The 22,498-nt window shown below is 39.3% G+C and overlaps 1 protein-coding gene across 1 annotated transcript in view; it reads right to left on the bottom strand.

The window, feature by feature from the left end:
* LOC126291703 (zinc finger protein 391-like) overlaps window positions 1–22,498 on the bottom strand; it is a 230,347-nt gene that overhangs the window by 170,433 nt on the left and 37,416 nt on the right. The window contains exons 3-4 of the mRNA XM_049985335.1: window positions 19,946–20,014; window positions 5,467–5,535 (exon numbers count right to left, since the gene is read on the bottom strand). Coding sequence (XP_049841292.1) covers window positions 5,467–5,535; window positions 19,946–20,014 — 138 coding nt within the window. The remainder of the gene's footprint in view (window positions 1–5,466; window positions 5,536–19,945; window positions 20,015–22,498) is intronic.

The raw sequence follows: 22,498 nt of genomic DNA, 5'->3' as shown, positions 1-22,498 counted from the left end.
CGCTGAATGACAGTCATTGAAAGTTAATTGACATATATCTGCACAATTTCAAATAAATTTAGCAAAACATATTTTCATTACTTATACAATTGTGATTCAATTCTACTAAAAATCCAATACTCACATTAAAGATAACAGCTCTAGGTCAAGTTAAGCTAGAAGTGAAACTTTGATATTTGATGCCTGGTGATTACATCTTTCCAATAATTTCACCTATACCACATTCTGAAAAGTACATTTACCAAGCTTTTCTGTGATACTAGAGAAATTTAGAAAGTAAGTTGCGATTGATTGTGAAATGGAAATTACTTTGAAAATCAGAAATATTTTATCTACAACAGTTAGCTACAGCTTCCAGCCACTGCTCTACATAGTCACCACTCTGACTTAAGACATTTGTCGTAGCACTGTACCAACTTTCCAATACCCTTGTCACAGAAGGCAGCTGCCTGTGCTTATCATCAATTCTCTACACTCATCTATAGCTCGTTGTATGTGTGAAAATATAGTCTTTATAGCCAGTAGTTAATCTGAGCAGAGACGAAAAACAGAGGGAGCCAATTATGGGCTGTAGTGCGGGTAATCAAACACTTCCCATCAAAAACGCTGCAGGAGCATTTTCATAGCCCCTGCAGATTGCAACCGGGAATTGTCACAAAGTAGGAACCATATGACAGTTCTGTAATGTGGGCTGCATAACATCAGGTGAAATCTCCCACGAGCACCTCACATTTGGTGGGAGACACTATTTTCTACGCATCTTTATGTGCTCACCATGTGCTCAGAACTGAAAAGAGCGAAGTGATGTAACCAACAGGCATACTAGAGACATTGTCGACCACATATGTGCAAAGCTTTATTAGGTTTACACAGTGGTTTCCATTTCTTGATCAATCGGAACTTACTTTCCAAATATCCCTTGTATGTTGGACACTATTCACTATGCCCTAAATACTAATTTAAAGGTTAATATTTTCACTCTTGCATCCCAAATACTACGATTTTTTAAAATTTGTTCTATACTGAATTTTGGAGCTGTACCTAATGCAAGGCTGCTGTAATGTAGTTGATTTTTTTAATTAAAAGCTACACTAAACATAAAATAACACTGCCACAAAAAATCTGATTATTTTCTTTCTGATATCCACTGGGCAAGTGTTTAAAAGTGCAATGGAGTTTACAGTACTTACCACATTCTTTTCGAGACAGCCCTGTAGCTCACTTACATGCATTCAGCATCTTTTTTAATTGCAAATGCCACATTGCAGTACTCGAGTCCAAGCACAGAAGTATCACAGCATCCATTCCGACGTTAAAATCTAACCTACTTCATACATAGAATAGATTGTAACCTAACCTCCTTGACCCCACCAAAAACTGATGAGTGACATCTGAAGGACAGTGACCAAACTGTCAGCCAATGTTATGGGGCGACCTCTGGTGACAGCGTCTGATGACCACTGTCGGTGCCACTGTGAATGCAGCCTAAGTCACATAGCATTTTTTGATGACCACTGTTGGTGCCACTGTGAATGCAGCCTACGTCACATAGCATTTTTAAGTGTGGAAAGACAAAATAAAGTGTTGCTCCCCAGGTGCCGACTAGTGGGGGTGGAGTGGCAATGATGTGTTTTGCCGTGGCCGCCAATTATGTTTGCTACATGACTGTGTAGAGTTGTCGGTGCTGGCAGACAAGCAACACTGCATGAAATAACCACAGAAATCAATATGGGATGCATGGCAAATGTTTCCAGTGACAGTGTGGTGAGATTTGCGATTGACTATGGGGGCATATGGCTGATGCAAGTGCTTTTGCTAACAGCATGAGAACAGCTACAGTGTCTCACCTAGGCTCATGACTATACTGGTTAGTCCCTAGATGTGGTCTGGTCAGATGAGTGCCGATTTCAGTAGGTAAAAGCTGATGGTAGGGTTCAAGTGTGGCATAGGCCCTACAAAGCCATGAATCCAAGTTGTCACCAAGGCATTGTGCAAGTTGGTAGTAGATCCATAATGGAGTGGGCTGTGTTTACATCGAATTGGCTAGGTCCTCTGCTCAATTTGAACCGATCATTTACTGAAAATGGTTGTGTTCAGTTGCTTGGAGACCAAATAATGCTGGAATTTTTATGGATGCCAATGTGCCATGTCACTGGGTCACAACTGTTCACAGTTGGTTTGAAGAACATTCTGGACAATTCAATCAAATGATTTGGCCATCCAGATTGCCCGACATGAATCCCATCGAAGATTTATGGGACATAATTGAGAGGTCACTTTGTTAACCTACTGGGTGTCGTTGTGCCTGAGCAATAGTGCTGTGTACTTAGTGCTGTTACATATTTTCAATGTTTTCTACTTGCTTAAACTGGTATTATGGCATTAAGCATCATTTTGACTTTTCCAAGTCAGCAATTGCGTATATGTTTTTGGTTAAATAGCTTGTATGGCATGTGAAGTAATCGCAATAGAAATTCTTCACTATGAAGGTGATAAATAATCAATACCAGTTGTGAATAAATATACTGTATGACAGCACAGTGCATAGTGCGTATTTCTCTGTGGAAATGGATAGGTTAAGTCAGATAAAATGGGAATTAGTGACGTTTGGCAGCAGGAAGAACAGGACTTTTAATCAGATCAGAGAGGGATAATGCAGGAATAGGTATAGTAATAGATAAGAAAATACAAATGACGCTAAACTGCTATGAACAGCATGGAGAACGCATTGTTGTAGCAAAGATAGACACAAAGCCAACATCTACCAAAGTAATACAAGTTTATATGCTAACTAGATCTGCAGATGATGAAGATTGCAAAGGGTGACCAGGATTTGGTGGTAGCAAAAGAACAAGATCATGGACAGGGAATGGAATGAAAAAGGAAGTTGTGTGGTAGATTTTTGCACAGGTAATAATTTAATCATTGTTAACATTTGGTTTAAGAATTGCAAAGAAGATTCTATGCATAAAAGAGACCTGGCGATGCAGGAAGATTTCGGACTGGTTACATAATGGTAAGACAGAGCTTTCAAAACCAAATTTTAAACTACCAAGGCATTTCCAGGGGCACATGTGGACACTTACAAAAATTTATTGGTAACTAACTGCAGACTATAACTAAACAAATTACATAAAGGTAGCAAATTACAGAAATGGTATCTGGATAAACTGAATGAACCAAAAGTTGTTGATAGTTTCGGAAGGAATATTCAAAACACTGGACTGAAACAGGGGAACGGAACACAATACATAACAAACGCATAGGGTTGAGAGATGAAATACGAAAGACTGTAGTTGATCACATAGGTAAAAAGACAAGACCTAGTAGAAATCCTTGGAGAACTCACGAGATACTGAATTTAATAGACAATGTAGGAAAAGACAAACTAATACTTCCCATACAGAAGACATATAAGTTGCAGACAGGCACAATTACAAGTTACTTATGTCAAGTTTTTTGGCTATACCCTTCCATCAGTAAAAGAGAGACACACACTGTTTATATACACAAGCAAGTACATCTCATGCACACATTACCACCATCATCTTGTGCCAGAACGCAACTTAACGTGTCTTTTTACGGTAAGTAGCAATCTGTCTTTTTCCTACATTGTTAATATTCCTACCTGGAGTTTCCATTGTTTGAATTTAATAGACAAAGAGTAAAAAAATAAATATTAAGCAGATGAAAATGAATACAGACAAATAAAAATTAAGTTGATAGCAATTGCATAATGGCTGCATTCAAATTCAAGGCCACAGAAGCATGGGTAACTAGGTGAAATATAGACTCTGCCTATAGGAGAGTTAAAAACATCTTTAGAAAAAAGAGAAGCCAGTATTAAGAGAAATACATAAAGATGAAAGGTGGAATGAATATATAATGTCTCCATAAAACAAGAACAAATGTCAGGAATATATTATACAAAGAGAAGAAGAAGTAGATGAAAATGTGATGGGAGATACAATACTATAACAATTTGATAGAGCACAGAAGGAACTAAGTGAAAACAGGCTGCTGGAATAGTCAACATTCCCTCAGAATTACTGAGATGTCTGGGAAAGAACTGTCCACCTGATGTGCAAAATATGTGGGAAATGTCAAATACCCTCAGATTTCCAGAAGAATGTAGTTATTCCAATTCCAGAGATGGCAGGTGCTGACAGAGGTGAACACTACTGACCTATGAGTTTAATAAACCATGCTTGCAAAATATTGACATGAATTATTTAAAGGAATGGAAAAACTGACAGAAGCCACCCCTGGGGACAATCCTTTTGCGTTTTGGAGAAATGTAGGAACATGTGAGGCAATAGTGACTGTACGACCCATCTAGAAATTAGTTTGAAGAAAGGCAAATCTATGTTTATAGCGTTTTTAGATGTAAGGAGAGCTTTTGTCAATATGGACTGGACTATACTCGTTCAAGTTTTGAAGCTTGTGGGGATAAAATACAGACCGTAAGGGTATTTACAACTTATACAGAAATGAGACTGCAGTGCAGATATAAGAGCCAAAAGACATGAAAGGGGATCAATGATTGAGAAGGGAGTGGGACAAAATTGTGGTCTACATCTGATCAAAAGTAGGTCTGCATTGATGAAGCAGTAAAAGAAGCCACAGAAAAATTTGAAGAAGGAATTCAAGTTTAGGGAGAAGAAATTAACACTTTGAGATTTCTCATTGATTTTGTAATTCTGTAAGAGATGGCAAAGAACTTGAAAGAACAGTTAAATTGAATGGATAGTGCATTGAAAAGAAAGTTATAAGATGAACATGAACAAATGAAAAACAAGGTTAATGGAAAGCTAGTAGGAGTAAATTAAGGTGATAGTGGGAGAGTTAGATTAGGAAATGACACATTAAAATTGGTAGATGATTTTTGTTATTTGAGCAGAAAAATAACTAATGATGGCATATATAGGGAATATATAAAATGCTGTCAGGCAATAGCAAAAAAAGTATTTCTGAAAATGAAGAATTTATTAACATCTAAAAGAAGTTTAAGTGCTAGGTTGTGGGCCGTTCTAGAAGTAAAGGAAGTGATTTCATCTCTTTTTTTTTTTTTTTTTTTTTTGTTCTTTTCTTCTTTTCTACACTTTAAGAATTATAAAAGAACAAGAATCACTACAAAGCCCAAATGTTTTTGCGTATTTTCTAAATATGCAAAGAAATAATTTTCTTAGTGTAGCAGTTTACATTTCATTCATATAATGAGACGTGTGAAGAAAAAGTTATAGCAACAGAATAACATAATTCAGAAAATGGAAAAGCCGAGCTGGAATGTAACAATATAATGAAAAGGAAAGTTTCTAGTCACCATATAGCAGAGATGCTGAGTCGCAGAAAGGCATAACAAAGACTGTCGGAAAGTTAGCTTTTGGCCAACAAGGCCTTTGTCAAAAATAAACACACACACACACACACACACACACACACACACAGGTGAATTTTAGTACTTACTGTAGTTTCTTCCTTAACAGATACGTACTCCATCTCTTGCTTTGGGGATGCAAGGGGGTCGGCCTCAACCTGAATGAAAACAAATTATTTAAGTACAGGTGCAACACAGTACGGGCAGTGCTATGAAACCAATCTACAGACTATAAATGATTACATTGTGACAACAGAAACTCTGTGCCTGGATTTCCAAGCTATCATGAGCAGACGTCTTATCTGTTAAGGTATCTGAGCACACTTCCCACCCTAATTCTGACTTCCATTATCATCCATTTTTCAACCTATGATTTCTGATCACTGCCACCAGAGGTTCTCAAATGGGGTACATGGGAATAGCATCACAGGAAAAATGCAGTTCATGGAGGGCTGTCACTTACCCTAGCCATTCAGTTTGCTCTTTACGTAGAATATTCTTGCAGGTGATTGTTTTTTTAATATAATCCAAATATATCAGTTCATAGCAGGAACGATATGGGTACTCTTAGAATAATAACTAAAATGTGACTTCACAAATTCAATTCAACAACCTGAGCATAATAATTATGAGTTACCATTTGCAGGAACAAATTACTTTTAAATAGATTTGCAGCAGATCTGTAAATTATATTTTGAACAATCAGACTTAGAAATCCCTGTTTGAATAAGAAAACAGTTAAATTGTGTAAAACTCATACGTATGTTATTCATACAGGTAGTAGTTGTTGTTGTGGTCTTCAGTCCAGAGACTGATTTGATGCAGCCGTCCATGCTACTCTATCCTGTGCAAGCTTCTTCATCTCCCAGTACCTACTGCAACATATATCCTTCTGAATCTGTTTAGTGTACTCATCCCTTAGTCTCCCTCTACGATTTTTACCCTCCACACTGCCCTCCAATACTAAATTGGTGATCCCTTGATGCCTCAGAATACGTCCTACCGATCAATCCCTTCTTCTAGTCAAGTTGTGCCACAAATTTCTCTTCTCTCCAATTCTATTCAGTACCCCCTCATTAGTTATGTGATCTACCCATCTAATCTTCAGCATTCTTCTGTAGCACCACATTTCGAAAGCTTCTATTCTCTTCTCGTCCAAACTATTTATTGTCCATGTTTCACTTCCATACACGGCTACAGTCCATACAAATACTTTCAGAAAGATCTTCCTGATGCTTAAATCTATACTTGATGTTAACAAATTTCTCTTCTTCACAAACACTTTCGTTGTCATAGCGAGTCTACATTTTATATCATCTCTACTTTGACCATCATCAGTTAATTTTCTCCCCAAACAGCAAAACTCCTTTACTACTTTAAGTGTCTCATTTCCTAATCTAATTCCGGCAGCATCACCCAATTTAAATCGACTTTTGCTTTTGTTGATGTTCATCTTATATCCTCCTTTCAAGACACTGTCCATTCCGTTCAGCTGCTCTTCCAAGTCCTTTGCTGTCTCTGATGGAATTACAATGTCATCAGCGAACCTCAAAGTTTTTATTTCTTCTCCATGGATTTTAATACCTACTCCACAAGTAGACTGAAAAAAAAATACATTATATTATGTTACATTATATTATTTTATATTGGATGGTTCTGACTCACTGTTACCTATTACATGTGCGTGAACTACTTACACATTTTTTAACAACACAATTTGATTACCAAGAGAGATCAACTAAAAAAAAGCAGAAATAATTATATGTTCAGCAAACTAGATACAGAGACACTACTGTCATATCTCACTGTGGAACTATAAATATTTAGCTCTGGGCAGGAGCAGGTAAAGGAACTATGGCTCAAGGGTAAAAGAACAACTAACCATCTATTTTATAAAACCGTACTCAGCACAATAGTTTATGGTGAGAGCGACTCTCCTTGTACAGTCACTATAAAGAAATTTTTAAATAACCAGAAATTACAGCATAACAGGTGTAAACAAAAAAAAGCATAGCATGCAGGCACAGAGATGGTTCATGAAACACATTTGGCCGTCAAGAGGACAATCTGTGAATCCATCATTGACTACCTCAGCAAATTATTATTAAAATATCTTCCATGAAACCCAAAGAAATTCTAGTCATATGTAAAGGGTGTTAGTGGTACAAAAGTTAGTGTCCAGCCCTCAAAGATGAGGTACAAACTGAAGTTGAGGGTGGTAAAGCAAAAGCAGAAATTTTCAACTATGTTTCAAAATGTTCCTTTACAAAACTATACCCAGGAGTGTTGCTCAAATTAGAAATGTAAAAGAATAAAGAAGTAATGCAGAATAGGCCATGGAGGTTGAGACCAAAGAGTCTGTAGTCGGAGATGTAGAGATACATTGGTAATTTTAGGTTATGTTCTTTGTTTTCACTGATTCATGTCACGTACTTAGAAATATAGGTATTTTTTGTTGTATTCCTACTTTTTTTTATAAGGAGGCAGGGAGTACATGCAAATTATTCCCTCTAGGTGATGGTGAGTATTACACTTAAATGGGGTTTAGAAACTGTTATGATCTTGCTCATCTTCGGAGCAGAAGGAATTATCAAGCAGCCTTTGTGGAAAAGGGTTTTGTTCATGCAGCAGTTGGAGATACTCCTCACGAATCACAGGTAGTCATTGAGACTGACCTTCGATACTTGGGAGGTACGGAACCAAGTGAAAAGGGTGCATCTTAAAAGTGCTAAAGGCAGCAAAAGGGGGCATTACAATATGGGATGTAGGGAGTGAACATTATAATCTTAAGTTTTCCTATGATAAGCTGAGAGAGTAGTTGCAGAAAGTAGGAGGTACAATCCCATATTCTCTAGTACAGAGGAAGAGAGGATAGCTGAATGCTGGTGGTAAACTATTATAAACCATGTCTGGCACAGCAAATAATGATGATGTTTCAAGTTTGATAGTAAAACAGGTCAAATGTAAGAAGTAGCAGGACACAGAGAAACAATATTTGACTGAAATATGACTTAGACTTGGGTATGGGGCAAGGATTGTTAAATATAACTAAAATGATGCATAAAATGACAACTGAATTGCAGCAATATGCTAATATCACAAAGATTACCTTGAATAAGGATTTATGTATAATACAGAATCACCTGAAAAATTACATAACAAAGTAGGGATAGCTAGATTAATGACAGTATTAGCAAACAGTTTAAGTGACAAAGCAGAGTAGGAAAAATTCAAGAAGCTACCAACCATGCTACAGATAAACAATTAAACACTACGCCGTTAAGACCAAAACATTTTTCCAAGGATCACTGGAGGCAGGAAAGGAATTTCCCTCATGTCTGCAGCATGTTACTTCCATAAATAATAGCAATGTAGCCTTTTACTATCATGTTTTCATAGTTAAAACTTATTCTGATAAATCACATATATACATTAATGTACAATTCCCAGTAACTAGCTTTAAGTCACAATTTGAATGTTAACGAGTCACACATTTCTAATTGGATGGAGTCTTACTGAAAGAGGGATTAAATTCTTACTTAATAAAGTATTACTTGTATCTAAATGACAGGAATTGCACATAGTTCTATCAGCAGAAGATCTTTGTAAGCATATAAATGAAATTATTACTACTTGTCCTCCACAAGTAGTTCAGATGGATAATGTGTCATGTGGGGTACAATTATTTTTGAGGAATATGAATGTGCCAGAATGTAAGAAGGTAGTCATGAAGCCACAAACACATTTTCAATGAGTCTGAAATCATTGGATTTATTCTGTGTACAAGCCACAAACAGTAATATGTAATTGGTTTAAAAAAAAAAACTTTTAAAGAAATGAAAAAAGTGTAATTGCAGTTTAGGGCTATATTAATCAATTGAACAGAATGTGATATAGCAAGAGCAGACTTTCAATTCCCAGCAAACATCACAAGTACTACGGTAATTACAAGAGTACAACCAATATCATACTGGCCAGAAAATCCTTTCAGCATTTTTACCTACTCAGAATATTTCTTTTCTAAATCATACACTAGATGCTTTGGCACTACAAGGCATAGATAAATTAACTTATGTAGAAAATGGGAAAATCGCTATCAATCAAATGTTAATAAATGTTCAGGAATATGAGTGAAACCAGAACATGATTACCATTAGTATGACGGCCACTAGTGTGATCGCACTACTAGCAGTCATACCTTTCCTAATGCATAAAATAACAGAAACGGAGTTAAAAACCACACAGAAGATCGTCTGGAATGGATTGTAGCAGAAAGAAAAATAGAAATTGTAACACAGGTTAATTTGGTAAAGAATTCTGTAAGCAGAGTAAGATTTTTATATTGATGGTTAAATTTTTTTGTTTTTGTTTTGCTTTTCCTACAATTCAGGATGAATTTTTTAGTGGATTGGAATATGTGGCATACCAACCTTGAACAAGGCAGCAAGCGGTTAAAATTGATGAAATGCCACAGTAAAGCTACCTCATTTACAATACAGCAGTGTCAACATGAGGCAGGCACAAACAATAACATTACACCACCAAGACTGAATCCGGTGAAACACAGCATTGGCACTTCTGGTGAAGCAGACAGCAGACCTCTGCAGAAATGTAATGGGACAGAGCAGCTGGACAGGATCATGTCACTTTCTTTACATGATGGAAGAGACGCTGTTGCTAATACGACAATGCAAGCAAGATCTTTTACAAACCAGTCCTATACTACAACAAACTTGTTTGATACCTTCATTGAACTAAGAATAATGTTGTCATGACAAGTAATGTCAGATAAACAGTAGTCACTATTACATTTACGCTCAATTCCCTGATTACAGTAAAGTCACGTCCAGCATAAGCCTGTTGTAGACTGCCTGCACAATACTGATCAACAACAGCCTCTACTAAGAGTGATGGCCACTTCACCATAAATACCAGTTGCAGAGTTCAACACCACAAACTGCTGCTGACACAAATGAGTCTTCCCTATAATTCGGGTCACGACACCAGCTTTCCTGACACTCCAACAGACTGATCTGGACCTACCTGAATGGCATGTCATGATCATTGTCTACACGGCTACAATAATTGGGGTTCAACAGATAATGAAGAATGGCCGTGAGCGAGATTGGACAGAGAACCTCTGACATCAGCATATGTAAATCCAACACATGTGCTGTCATGACTCACTGTTGCACGATTGCAGTATGGCCAGTGCCAGAGCCACCAAGGGTGGCGAACCACCAAACCACCACCAGCAGCGAATGGAGGGGGGGGGGGGGGGGGGGGGGGCGTCCTCAACTACCTTTAGTGGGCTGCATGCTCTTACAATGCAAATCCTTGACGAGCATCAAAAGTCGATGTCAACAGTGAGTCAAGACACTAACTAAGTTATAGAAATAAATAATTAATTCTGAATCTTCTTTCACTGCACCTACAGGTGACAATGTATCACTACCATGTTCTGATGAAAATTAGTAAGGCTGAACCATCTCTGCTTCCACTCTCTCAACAACTGCCTCTCGCAGGACCTTACTATTTAAATAAAATGAATAAAAGCAACTAGAATGGACTAGCTTAAGATATTTGTATAATTTTTAGAGATTTTTGTTAACGTATGCCTTTACACCCCCATTCCCTCTTATGAACCATGGACCTTGCCGTTGGTGGGGAGGCTTTGCGTGCCTCTGCAATACAGACAGCCGTACCGTAGGTGCAACCACAACGGAGGGGTATCTGTTGAGAGGCCAGACAAATGTGTGGTTTCTGAAGAGGGGTAACAGCCTTTTCAGCAGTTGCAGGGGCAACAATCTGGATGATTGACTTATTTGGGCTTGTAACATTAACCAAATTGGCCTTGCTGTGCTGGTACTGTGAATGGCTGAAAGCAAGGGAAAACTAAAGCCATAATTTTTCCCAAGGGCATGGAGCATTACTGTACGATTAAATGATGATGGCGTCCTCTTGGATAAAATATTCCGGAGGTAAAATAGTCCCCCATTCGGATCTCCAGGCTGGGACTACTCAGGACGATGTTGTTATAGGGGCATGGAATGTCAGGTTCCTTAATCAGATATGTAGGTTAGAAAATTCCAAAAGGGAAATGGATAGATTAAAGTTAGATATGATGGGAATAAGCGAAGTTCGGTGGCAGGAGGAACAAGACTTCTGGGCAGGTGAATAAAGGGTTATAAACACACAATCAAATAGGGGTAATTCGGCAGTAAGTTTAATAATGAATAAAAAAATAGGCGTATAGGTAAGCTACTATGAACAGCATAGTGAACGCATTACTGTGGCCAAGACAGACACAAAGCCGACGCCTATCACAATAGTACAAGTATATGCCAACTAGCTCTGCAGGTGACGACGAGACTGAAGAAATGTATGATGAGATAAAAGAAATTATTCAGGTAGTGATGGGAAACAAAAATTTAATAATTGTGGGGGACTGGAATTCAATAGCAGGCAAAGGAAGAGAAGAAAAAGTAGTATATGAATATGGACTGGGGATAAGGAATGAAAGAGGAAGCCTCGCGGTAGAATTTTGCACAGAGCGTAAGTTAATCATAGCTAACACTTGGTTTAAGAATCATGAAAGAAGGCTGTGTGCATGGAAAAGGCCTGGAGACAGTGGAAGGTTTCAGATAGATTACATAATGGTAAGTCAGAGATTTAGGAACCAGGTTTTAAATTGTAAGACATTTCCATGGGCAGATGTGGCCTCTGACCACAATCTATTAGTTATGAACTGTACATTAAAACTGAAGAAACTACAAAAAGATGGGAATTTAAGGTGAAGGGTGAGCCAGAGGTGGTAGAGAGATCAGAGAGAGCATTAGAGAATGATTGACAATAATGGGGGAAAGACATACAGTAGAAGAAGAATGGGTAGAATTGAGAGATAAAATAGTGAAGGCGCCAGAGGATCAAGTAGGTAAATAGACGAGGGCTAGTGGAAATCCTTGGGTATCAGAAGATATATTGAATTTAATTGATCAAAGGAGGAAATATAAAAATGCAGTACATGAAGCAGGTAAAATGGAACACAAAGGTATAAAAAATGAGATTGACAGGAAGTGCAAAATGGCTAAGCAGAGATGGCTAGAGGACAAATGTAAGGAGAGGCATATATAAGATATATGCTGCCTACAGGAAAATTAAAAAGACCTTTGGAGGAAAGAGAACTGCTTGTATGAATATCAAGAGCTTGGATGGAAAACCATTTCTAAGCACAGAAGGGAAGGAAGAAACATGGAAGGAGTATATAGAGGGCCTAAACAAGGGTGATGTACTTGAGGGCAATATTATGGAGATAAAAGAGGACGTAGATGAAGATGAAATGGGAGATTTGATACTGCGTGGAGAGTTTTGACAGAGCACTGAAAGACCTAAGCCGAAACAAGGGCCCGGGAGTAGACAATATTCCATTAGAACTACTGATAGCCTTGGAAGAGCCAGCTGTGATAAGACACTACCATCTGGTGAGCAAGATGCACGAGACAAGTGAAATACTCTCAAGACTTCAAGAATATAGTAATTCGAATCCCAAAGAAAGCAGGTGCTGACAGGTGTGAAAATTACTGAACTATCAATACCAGAGAAGGAAAGTTGCTACCTACCATATAGCGGAGATGCTGAGTCGTGATAGGCACAATGAAAAGATTCACACAATTAAAGATTTCAGCCATCAAGGCCTTTGTCAGCAGTAGCCACACGCACACACGCACACATGCACACATGCAACTTGCACACACATCTGCAGTCTCAGAGACCCCACTGCGAACGAAGTGGGGTCTCAGCTCTCTGAGACTGCAGATGTGTGTGCAAGTTGCATTTATGTGAGTGTGTATGCATGTGTGTCTGTATGTGTGTGTACTGCTGACAAAGGCCTTAATGGCCGAAAACTTTAATTGTGTGAATCTTTTTTCTCTGCTTATCACGACTCAGCATCTCCGCTATATGGTAGGTAGCAACTTTCCTTCTCTTGTATTGTTACATTCCATCCTGGATTTTCCATTGTTACATTTTTACCCAATTATCAGTTTAATAAGTCACGGTTGCCAAATACTAATGCACATTCTTCACAGATGAATGGACAAACTGGTAGAAGCCAACCTCGGGGATGATCAGTTTGGATTCGATATAAATGTTGGAACTCGTGAGTCAATACTGACCTTACGACTTATCTTAGAAGATAGATTGAGGAAATGCAAACCTACATTTCTAACATTCGTAGATTTAGAGAAAGCTTTTGACAATGTTGACTGGAATACACTCTTTCAAATTCTTAAGGCGGCAGTGTTCAGATACAGGGAGAAAAAGGCTATTTACAATTTGTACAGGAACCAGATGGCAGTTATTAGAGTTGAGGGGCATGAAAGGGAAGCAATGGTTGGGAAGGGAGTGAGACAGTGTTTAAGCCTAACTCCAATGTTATTCAATCTATATATTGAGCAAGCAGTAAAGGAAACAAACGAAAAATTTGGAGCAGGAATTAAAATCCATGGAGAAGAAATAAAAACTTTAGGTTCACACAAGATATTATAATTCTGTCAGAGACAGCAAAGGACCTGGAAGAGCAGTTGAATGGAATTGACACTGTCTTGAAAGGAGGATATAAGATGAACATCAACAAAAGCAAAACAAGAATAGTGAAATTTAATCGAATTAAATCAGGTGACTCTGAGGGAATTAGGTTAGGAAATGAAACACTTGAAAGTAGTGGATGAGTTTTGTTATTTGGGGAGCAAAATAACTGATGAAGGTCAAAGTAGAGAGGATATAAAATGTAGACTCGCTATGGCAAGGAAAGTGTTTCTGAAGAAGAGAAATTTGTTAACATCAAGTATAGATTTAAGCATCAGGAAGATCTTTCTGAAAGTATTTGTATGGACTGTAGCTGTGTATGGAAGTGAATCATGGATGATAAACAGTTTGGACAAGAAGAGAATATAAGCTTTCAAAATGTGGTGCTACACAAGAATGCTGAAGATTATATGGATAAAAGATGTAGCTAATGAGTAGGTACTGAATAGATTAGGGGAGAAGAGAATTTGTGGCACAACTTAACTCGAAGAAGGGATTGGTTGGTAGGACACATTCTAGGCAACAAGGGATCACCAATTTAGTACTGGAGGGCAGCTTGGAGGATTGTAGGTTACAGTAGATACCTGGAGATGATGAAGCTTGCACAGGATAGAGTAGCACGGAGAGCTGCATCAAATCAATCTCTGGACTGAAGACCACAACAACAACACACCTTTACAATTATTTGTTGCATTGCTTTAAGAAATTAGTTTTCCAGGGTAACTAGAAGCTGAAATTTTAGACAATTGTGATGTCATTTTTTCAGTTGTAGAAATTCTTAATATGAAAATAGAGCTTCAAATTAGAAGATTTCAGGGTTGCCACAATTTTCACCAAGTGAAATTCCCTGATATTTCCCTGATTTCTAGACAAGTTCTTGCATTTTCCCTGACAAATGTCAGATCTAAAAAATATGTAAGAGCTTCTATATTTCTCCCCCATGTGAGCAAGAATCTTAACATCAAGATCTTTTGTAATGAATTGTTTTAGATGGATCAAGCAAGCCAAATGGTACATGTGTTTCATGAAGACCACTGTTGTTATTTTATTTCAATAAAACAAAACCCATTTGGTGACAAACATAAGCATTTTTCCTTGGAGCCACTAGACAGATTTAAAATAGCTTCACTGATTTCAAAATAATGTCAAAAAAATGTAGGACTCTTGAAAGAAGTGTATAAGAAAGGGAAGAGTTGTGTAAACTAACACTATAGGTGACAGCCAATAAAATGTTGGTTCTACTAAGTTTGTTCTTGTCAGTTATTACCCACTGTATTATATCTATTATTTTACAGGTATTGTGTGATTTTTCTTTTGAGAAATATATGAGTACATAGCATACAAATCAACAGCGACTGCCACAATTTTCTTCTTCTTACTGTCCACACTTTCTAATATATAAACTACTTTCAAGGTGCAAAATGTGCTACAATAAATAAAATGTCTATAAAATGCCGCACTGTACAATTTACTTGTGGCGAGACAGTCGCAATTACTGAAACCCACTGCCCGTGGTTTCCGGGCAGCCGAAATGGAGCACCACAGTCCTGGTTCCATGCATAAACCATGAAAATCCACCACAATATGCCACACACAGACAGACCCAGGCTCTAGACAGATTGCAGACTGTTGAGAATAGATCTAATGGGCAGGGCCTGCAAATTAGTGGGAAATAATGGGCTTCAGATTGGCAGGCTCAATCCATTAGAGATACCCACAGAAATGGCCTGTGGTTTTGGACTGTAACAGAAATCCACTCATTTGGTCAGCTATTTACGAGTCACAGACACCGTGCTGATGAAATGAGACCGTGGTGATCAATCCATGCAACAGATGACTTGTGCAAATACTCTGAGAATCTATGCTACTGAGGATTGGTAGCAACTTGCTGTAAACATGATCGGAGAACCACAGACAGGTACGTAAAAATGACAATCACACTCCCAGAACTAAATTTTTGGCCAGAGCCTTTGTCAGAAAACGAGAGCATAGAGACATTCACACAAACACTCAGACACAAGTCATGCGGACATGACCACTGTCTCGGGCCACTGTGTCAACAATCTCTGAGAATCAGGTCCAAACAAACCACTCCTCACGCCTCCCTGCTTCCTGCCTCCCATTGGCAGCTGCAAGGCTAGCGGCGAGAAGTGGTGGCAGCATTGAATCAAGTGGCGGAGGGGGGAGGGGGGGGGGAGTGGTAAAAAGGGGAGAAGCAGTAGGAATGAGAGAGTAGGGAGGTGGCACATGTACTCAGCTCTGCCCAGCCAGCAATGATGCACGACATCTCAGTAAACAAACCATTTCATCTACAAAAATGAGATTTTCCCAGTATTTTCTTCAAGTTTCCCTTATATTTCCAATTTCCCTGACACATTTGAAATTCCCATATATTCCCTGACTTCCAGAATTTGTTGAAACCCTGGGTTTAATGTTTCAGCTAGTAGAATTTGTAGTCAGATTTGTAGTGAGAAGATTTTTTTTTATTTTTATCATTTATGTCCATGTTCTCATGGAACATGCCTTGTTTTTTCTGAAGGTATGTATCTATAGTGTGGCCTTGTAAGGAAGCAAAATATGGATGATAGGACAAGAAAATTAAAAAAGCTTTTGAAATGTGGTGCCACAGAAGAATGCTGAGCATTAGATGGGTAGAGTGAATGGCAAGTAAGCAGGTACTGGGTTGAAATGATGAACAAATAAAATTTATGGCACAACTTCACTTAAAAAAAGAAACTGGTTGATAGAACATAGCCTGAGGTGTCAAGGAATCGCCAGTTTGGAAACGGAAGGAAGCATGGAGGATAAAAACAGTAGAGGGAGACCATGGCACGCACACAGTAATCAGTCCAAATGGATGTAGGTTGCAGTAGTTATTCAGAGATAAAGAGTCCAGCTAAATAAAACCAGCCTTTGGATTGAAGGCAACATCAAGAAGCCATAAAAAACATGAAAAAATCCTTCTGAAATTTCTTTTCATTTAATTTAGTAACTTTGTGAGAGATGACATTTACTGAATTTTTTGAGAGCATGTGATTTCATATTAGCCAAGTGCTATATATAGTGGACATAATCACATGTCAATATTACAAGAAGGATAGATTGCTACTTACCTCATTGCGAAGACACTGAGTCACAGATTAGCACAACAAAAACACCACTTAACAACTGCACATGATGGGAGAAGCAATCTGGCTGATGGGGATAATGATGAGCCTGGGGTGGGGAGGGGAAGAGATAGCAGGTTCGGGTTTCGGGTGGGGGACAGTAAAGTGCTGCTTGTGGGAGCATACAGTGACAAGGTGGCAAGAGGACAGAGTAGTGGCAAAGGGGGACCGGGGGAGAGGGGTGGTGGGAGGAAAAGGCGAGAAGTAAAAGACTGTTGGTGTGTGGTGGAACAGAAGACTGTGTGATGCTGCAGTGGGAATGGGGAATGGGATAAGTTAGTGAAGGACAGTGATTAACAGAGGTTGAAGCCAGGGGGGTCAGGGTAACTTATGATATACTGGACAGTTCAGAAAAGTTTGTGTTGGTAGGAAAGATCCACAGGGCACAGGCTGTGAAGCAGTCACTGAAGTAAGGAATGTTGTGTTGGGCAGCATGCTAAGCTACCGGGTGTTCCAGCTGTAACTTACCTACAGTTTGTTGGTGGCCATTCATGTGGACAGACAGCTTGTTGGCTGTCATGCCCATAAAGAACACAACACTGCAACTTAGCTTGTACATCACATTACTGGTTTCACTGGTAGCCCTTCCTTTGACAGGAGGAGGTGGTGGTGGTGGTGGTTAGTGTTTAACGTCCCGTCGACAATGACGTAATTAGAGACGGAGCGCAAGCTCGGGTTAGGGATGGATTGGGAAGGAAATCGGCTGTGCCTTTTCAAAGGAACCATCCCGGCATTTGCCTGAAACGATTTAGGGAAATCACGGAAAACCTAAATCAGGATGGCCGGAGACAGGATTGAACCGTCGTCCTCCCGAATGCGAGTCCAGTGTGCTAACCACTGCGCCACCTCACTCGGTCATTTAACAGGATAGGTCATGCTTATGACTGGACTGGAGTAGGTGGTGGTGGGAGAATGCAAGGGGCAGGTCTTGTATCCACATCTATTACAAGGCTATGAGTCATTAGGTAAGGGGCTGGGAGCTGGGGTGGAGTCAGGATGGACGAGATATTGGCAAATTTCGCTGGGAGGTGGAACACACTGTGAGAGGAGTGGGAAGGATAGTGGATAGCACATTCCTCATTTCAGGGCATAACAGGAGGTAGTTGAAACCCTGGCAGAGAGTGCGATTCAGTTACTCCAGTCTTAGGTGGTACTGAGTCACAAGGTGAATGCCCCTCTGTGGCCAGGCAGTGGACTTATGGAGGTGGTGGGTAAGGCTGGTATTACACTATCAAATTTCTTTGTCAAAGATTTGATCAAAGATGTGATCACATATTCATCAAATATATTTGAAAAAGATCTTTGACATGGTGCTAAGAAGGGGTATTACACTGTGATCATATTTTTTGTCAAAGTTCAATATGGCTGACAACAACAACTCATTATTAACCGCAGTACTTGCGGAAGAGAAGTGAGGGAACAAAAGGAAATGTACCTGGGTGAAGGCATGGGTTTTACGATGACACGATAAAAGCATTAAACAAAACTTTTTATGTAAGCTTATAGTGGAGGACATGAAGTCATACATCAATTACTTAAGAATGGATGAGCATACATTTCTGTATGTGCTCAGTGAAGTGTATCCTCATATCACAAAGCACAATACTCACTTAAGAACTGCTATACCTGCAGAAGACAGGCTCACTGTAACACTTCGATTCCTTGCTACAGGAGAGATATGGTTAGATCAAGTTAGGTTATGTTAGGTCTCCGATTTTCTTAATCTATTTTTGTATTCAAGGTGCCTCACATTGTAAAGCATTTCATCAGCTTTGCACATATCTATTAATTTTGTAGTTGTCGGTACACACCAATTGTATTTACCGACAGTGTTTTAAAAATGCTACAGATGACAGACCGCTGCAGCGATGTTAGCGCTCCACATGGTAATCTACAGCAAGGTCCTAGATTTGAAAAGAGAGGTGGCATCAGCAATAATGAGCAGGGCACCAAGTAGTAAAGGAACGTGAACTGTAGACAGTTGGTGGAGGAAATGGTTGGTATTTTTGATATAGGGGGATAGGTTGAGCTAATAGGCTGAAGGTGTTGGTCTTTGACAATGGCGATTTTCTCACTGGGGGCACAATAACTGTTGAACACAGAGCGTCCTGGGTGGTTGTGTTTATGAATTTTAGGAAGCATATAGAAGATAGGAGTGGTAGAAGTGAGGAGAGAGACTGACTCATGGGAAAGACTCTGCGATGGGTCTACGAATTTGAGAAGAGACCGGAGATACTGTTAGATTTCCAGAATGGCATCACTATGATAGGATCTGTAGCTGAACAAATCTGATGTCTGGCACAGTCATTCCATCAAACAATCCTTGAACTTTAAAACCACAATGCTGGAGCATTGTGTGTATGAGTTGTGAGAATGTGTGTGTGCATGTGTTGTGTACTTCTGAAGGATGCCCTTTGACTGAAAGTTTACTTTTCTTGTTTAGCAGTCTTTTTGTTGTGTCTGCCTGTGATTCAACATCTTCAGTATGTGAGTAGCCATCTGCCATTTTCATAGATTCTTTATATTCCATCCTGGGTTTTCCATTGGTTGATTTTGAACATGATCACATGTGTCTGGTTATGATGAGCTTCCCCTCCAACTAAGGTGTGTGAAGACTACAGTGGAGTGTTATGTTGTAAAGAGATAGCAATGAGAATGTTCAAAGTGTGCAGCTCAGAAAACAACTTTAAAATGAAGCAGTCACCCCTTTCGGACACAGGACAGAATCACCCAGCACACAAGAAGACAATTTGTTTCTGTGCAGAGCCACATTACTTTTTGAAAACTCTGAAGACATGTGAATTTTAGTACTTACTGAAGTTTCTTCTTTAACAGATATGTACTCCATCTCTTGCTTTGGGGATGCAAGTGGGTCAACCTCAACCTGAATGAAAACAAATTATTTAAGTACAGGTACAACACTAAGTACAAACAGTGCTTATGGAACCAGTCTACAGAATATAAATGATTAGAATGTCACAACAGAAACTCTGTGCCTGGACTTCTAAGCTATCATGAGCAGACGCCTTATCCATTAAGGTACCTGAGCACAATTACCACCCTCATTCTACTTCCATTATCACCAATTTTTCCACCAGTGGTTTCTGAACTCTGCTTCCAGAGGTTCTCAAATTGGGTACATCACTGGAGAAATGCAGATGGTGAAGGGCTGTCATTACCCTGTCCAGCCAGTCTGTTCTTTATGTAGAATATTTTTGCAGCTGATCTTTTCTTAATACAATACAAATGTATCACCACATAGTAGGAATGATAAAGGTACTTTTAGAATAATAAGTAAAATGCGACATCACAAATTTAATTCAATGTGAGCATAATAATTACCCAGGTCAACGAAATTTTTTTTTTTTGAGACACTATTTTTACGTTGATAGCTGATTTTTATAATTTTTACAAGCTGAATCCAAATCAGTCACAACACTGCACCCATATTTTCTCCATATCCCACATATTTTCATTTGGTGATCTGGCAGGCAGGTACGTGTTGTGCAGCAACATGTGACCGCACATTGTCATGCTCAAAAATAGCATCTGTGGTGGTGTGCAGAAAGCGTATGGCTACGGATCACAGGATGACATTCACAGAGGTCACACTGGACACAGTGCCTTGGACACACAGCAGCTGCAATAATTTGGGATTGTGTGCAATAGGACCCCCCTTCCCCCCCACCATAAGGCCTTGAGTTGGCACTGCATGTCTTGTGCGAATGGGCTGTGATGCCGCTCCCTCTCTCGGCGGGAAAAAAAAAAAAAAAAAGGTTCGAATGGCTCTAAGTACTATGGGACTTAATATCTGAGGTCATCAGTCCCCTATACTTAGAACTACTTAAACCTAACTAACCTAAGGACATCACACACATCTATGCCCTATGCAAGATTCGAACCTGAGACCACAGCAGCTGCATGGTTCCAGACTGAACTGCTTAGAACCACTCAGTCACAGCGTCTGGCTGAGGAAGGCCAGGTAAAGGAACTATGGCTCAAGTGTAAAAGAATGGTTAACCATCCTTTGACAAATTTGTACCTAGTACAACAGCTGGTGGTGGGAGCGACAGTCCATGGTACACAGTTACTGTAGAGAAATTTCTTAGGAAACACACACTACTGCATAGCATATGTATAAAAAAAGCATAGGTAAGAGCTGGTGCATGAAACATGTTTGGCTGCCAAGAGGGCAATGTGTAAAGCCATCAGTGACTGTTGTTGTTGTTGTTGTTGTTGTTGTTGTTGTTGTCTTCAGTCCTGAGACTGGTTTGATGCAGCTCTCCATGCCACACAATAAAGCTGTATGTCCTTGGGAAAAATTATGGCTGTAGTTTCCCCTTGCTTTCAGCCGTTGCAGTACCAGCACAGCAAGGCCGTTTTGGTTAATGTTACAAGGCCAGATGAGTCAATCATCCAGACTGTTGCCCCTGCAACTACTGAAAAGGCTGCTGACCCTCTTCAGGAACCACATGTTTGTCTGGCGTCTCAACAGATACCCCTACGTTGTGGTTGCCCCTACAGTGCGGCCATCTGTATAACTGAGGCACGCAAGCCTCCTCACCAACGACAAGGTCCATGGTTCATGGGGGGATCAGTGACTACCACAGCAAAATATTATTAAAAGATCTCAGAAGCCCAAAGAAATTCATGTCCTATGCAAAGGCTGTTAGTGGTACTAAAGTTATTGTCCAGACATCATAAATGAGATAGGAACTGAAATTGAGGGTAGCAAAGCAAAAGCAAAACTTCTCAACTCTGTTTTAAAATGTTTCTTTACAAAAGAAAATCCATGAATGTTGAACCCATTTAATTCTGTCCCACTACTGCGTGAGAGAAATAGACATTAGTATTAGTGGCATTGAGCATTGAGAAACAGCTGCAATAGCTAAAACTGAACACAGCTCCAGAGACCAATGGTACTGTACCAGATACTGTACTGAAGTTGTAGCTGAGTGGGCCCCTATTCTAACAATGATACAATATAGATCTTTCAAATGAACAGCCATGACTAGTGGGTGGAGAAAAGCTCAGATGGGTAGCAGAAGTGATGCCAGAAAACTATTTTCAAAAATGGAAGACATCCATTTCTTGTACAATCTTAGGACATATTTGGAGTTGTATGCAATCGACCATCTTGAACAAAGTGACTCTCTCCACCTCAGCCAGCATGGACTCTGAAAGTGTAGCTAATGTGAACCCCAACCAACACTTTCCTCACATGACATCCTGAAAGCCATGGATCATGGCAATTATATGGACGGCATATTTCTTGGCTTCCAATGTATTTGACTCGCTACCACGTCTACAATTACTAATGAAAGCATAATTGTATGAGGTATCAAGTGACATTTGTGACCTGTGAGAA

The sequence above is a fragment of the Schistocerca gregaria genome, chromosome 9 (genome assembly GCF_023897955.1).
Source record: "Schistocerca gregaria isolate iqSchGreg1 chromosome 9, iqSchGreg1.2, whole genome shotgun sequence".
Lineage (NCBI taxonomy): Eukaryota > Metazoa > Arthropoda > Insecta > Orthoptera > Acrididae > Schistocerca > Schistocerca gregaria.
The sequence above is the reverse complement of the archived record's forward strand: the minus strand, read 5'-3'. Positions and strand labels throughout refer to the sequence as shown.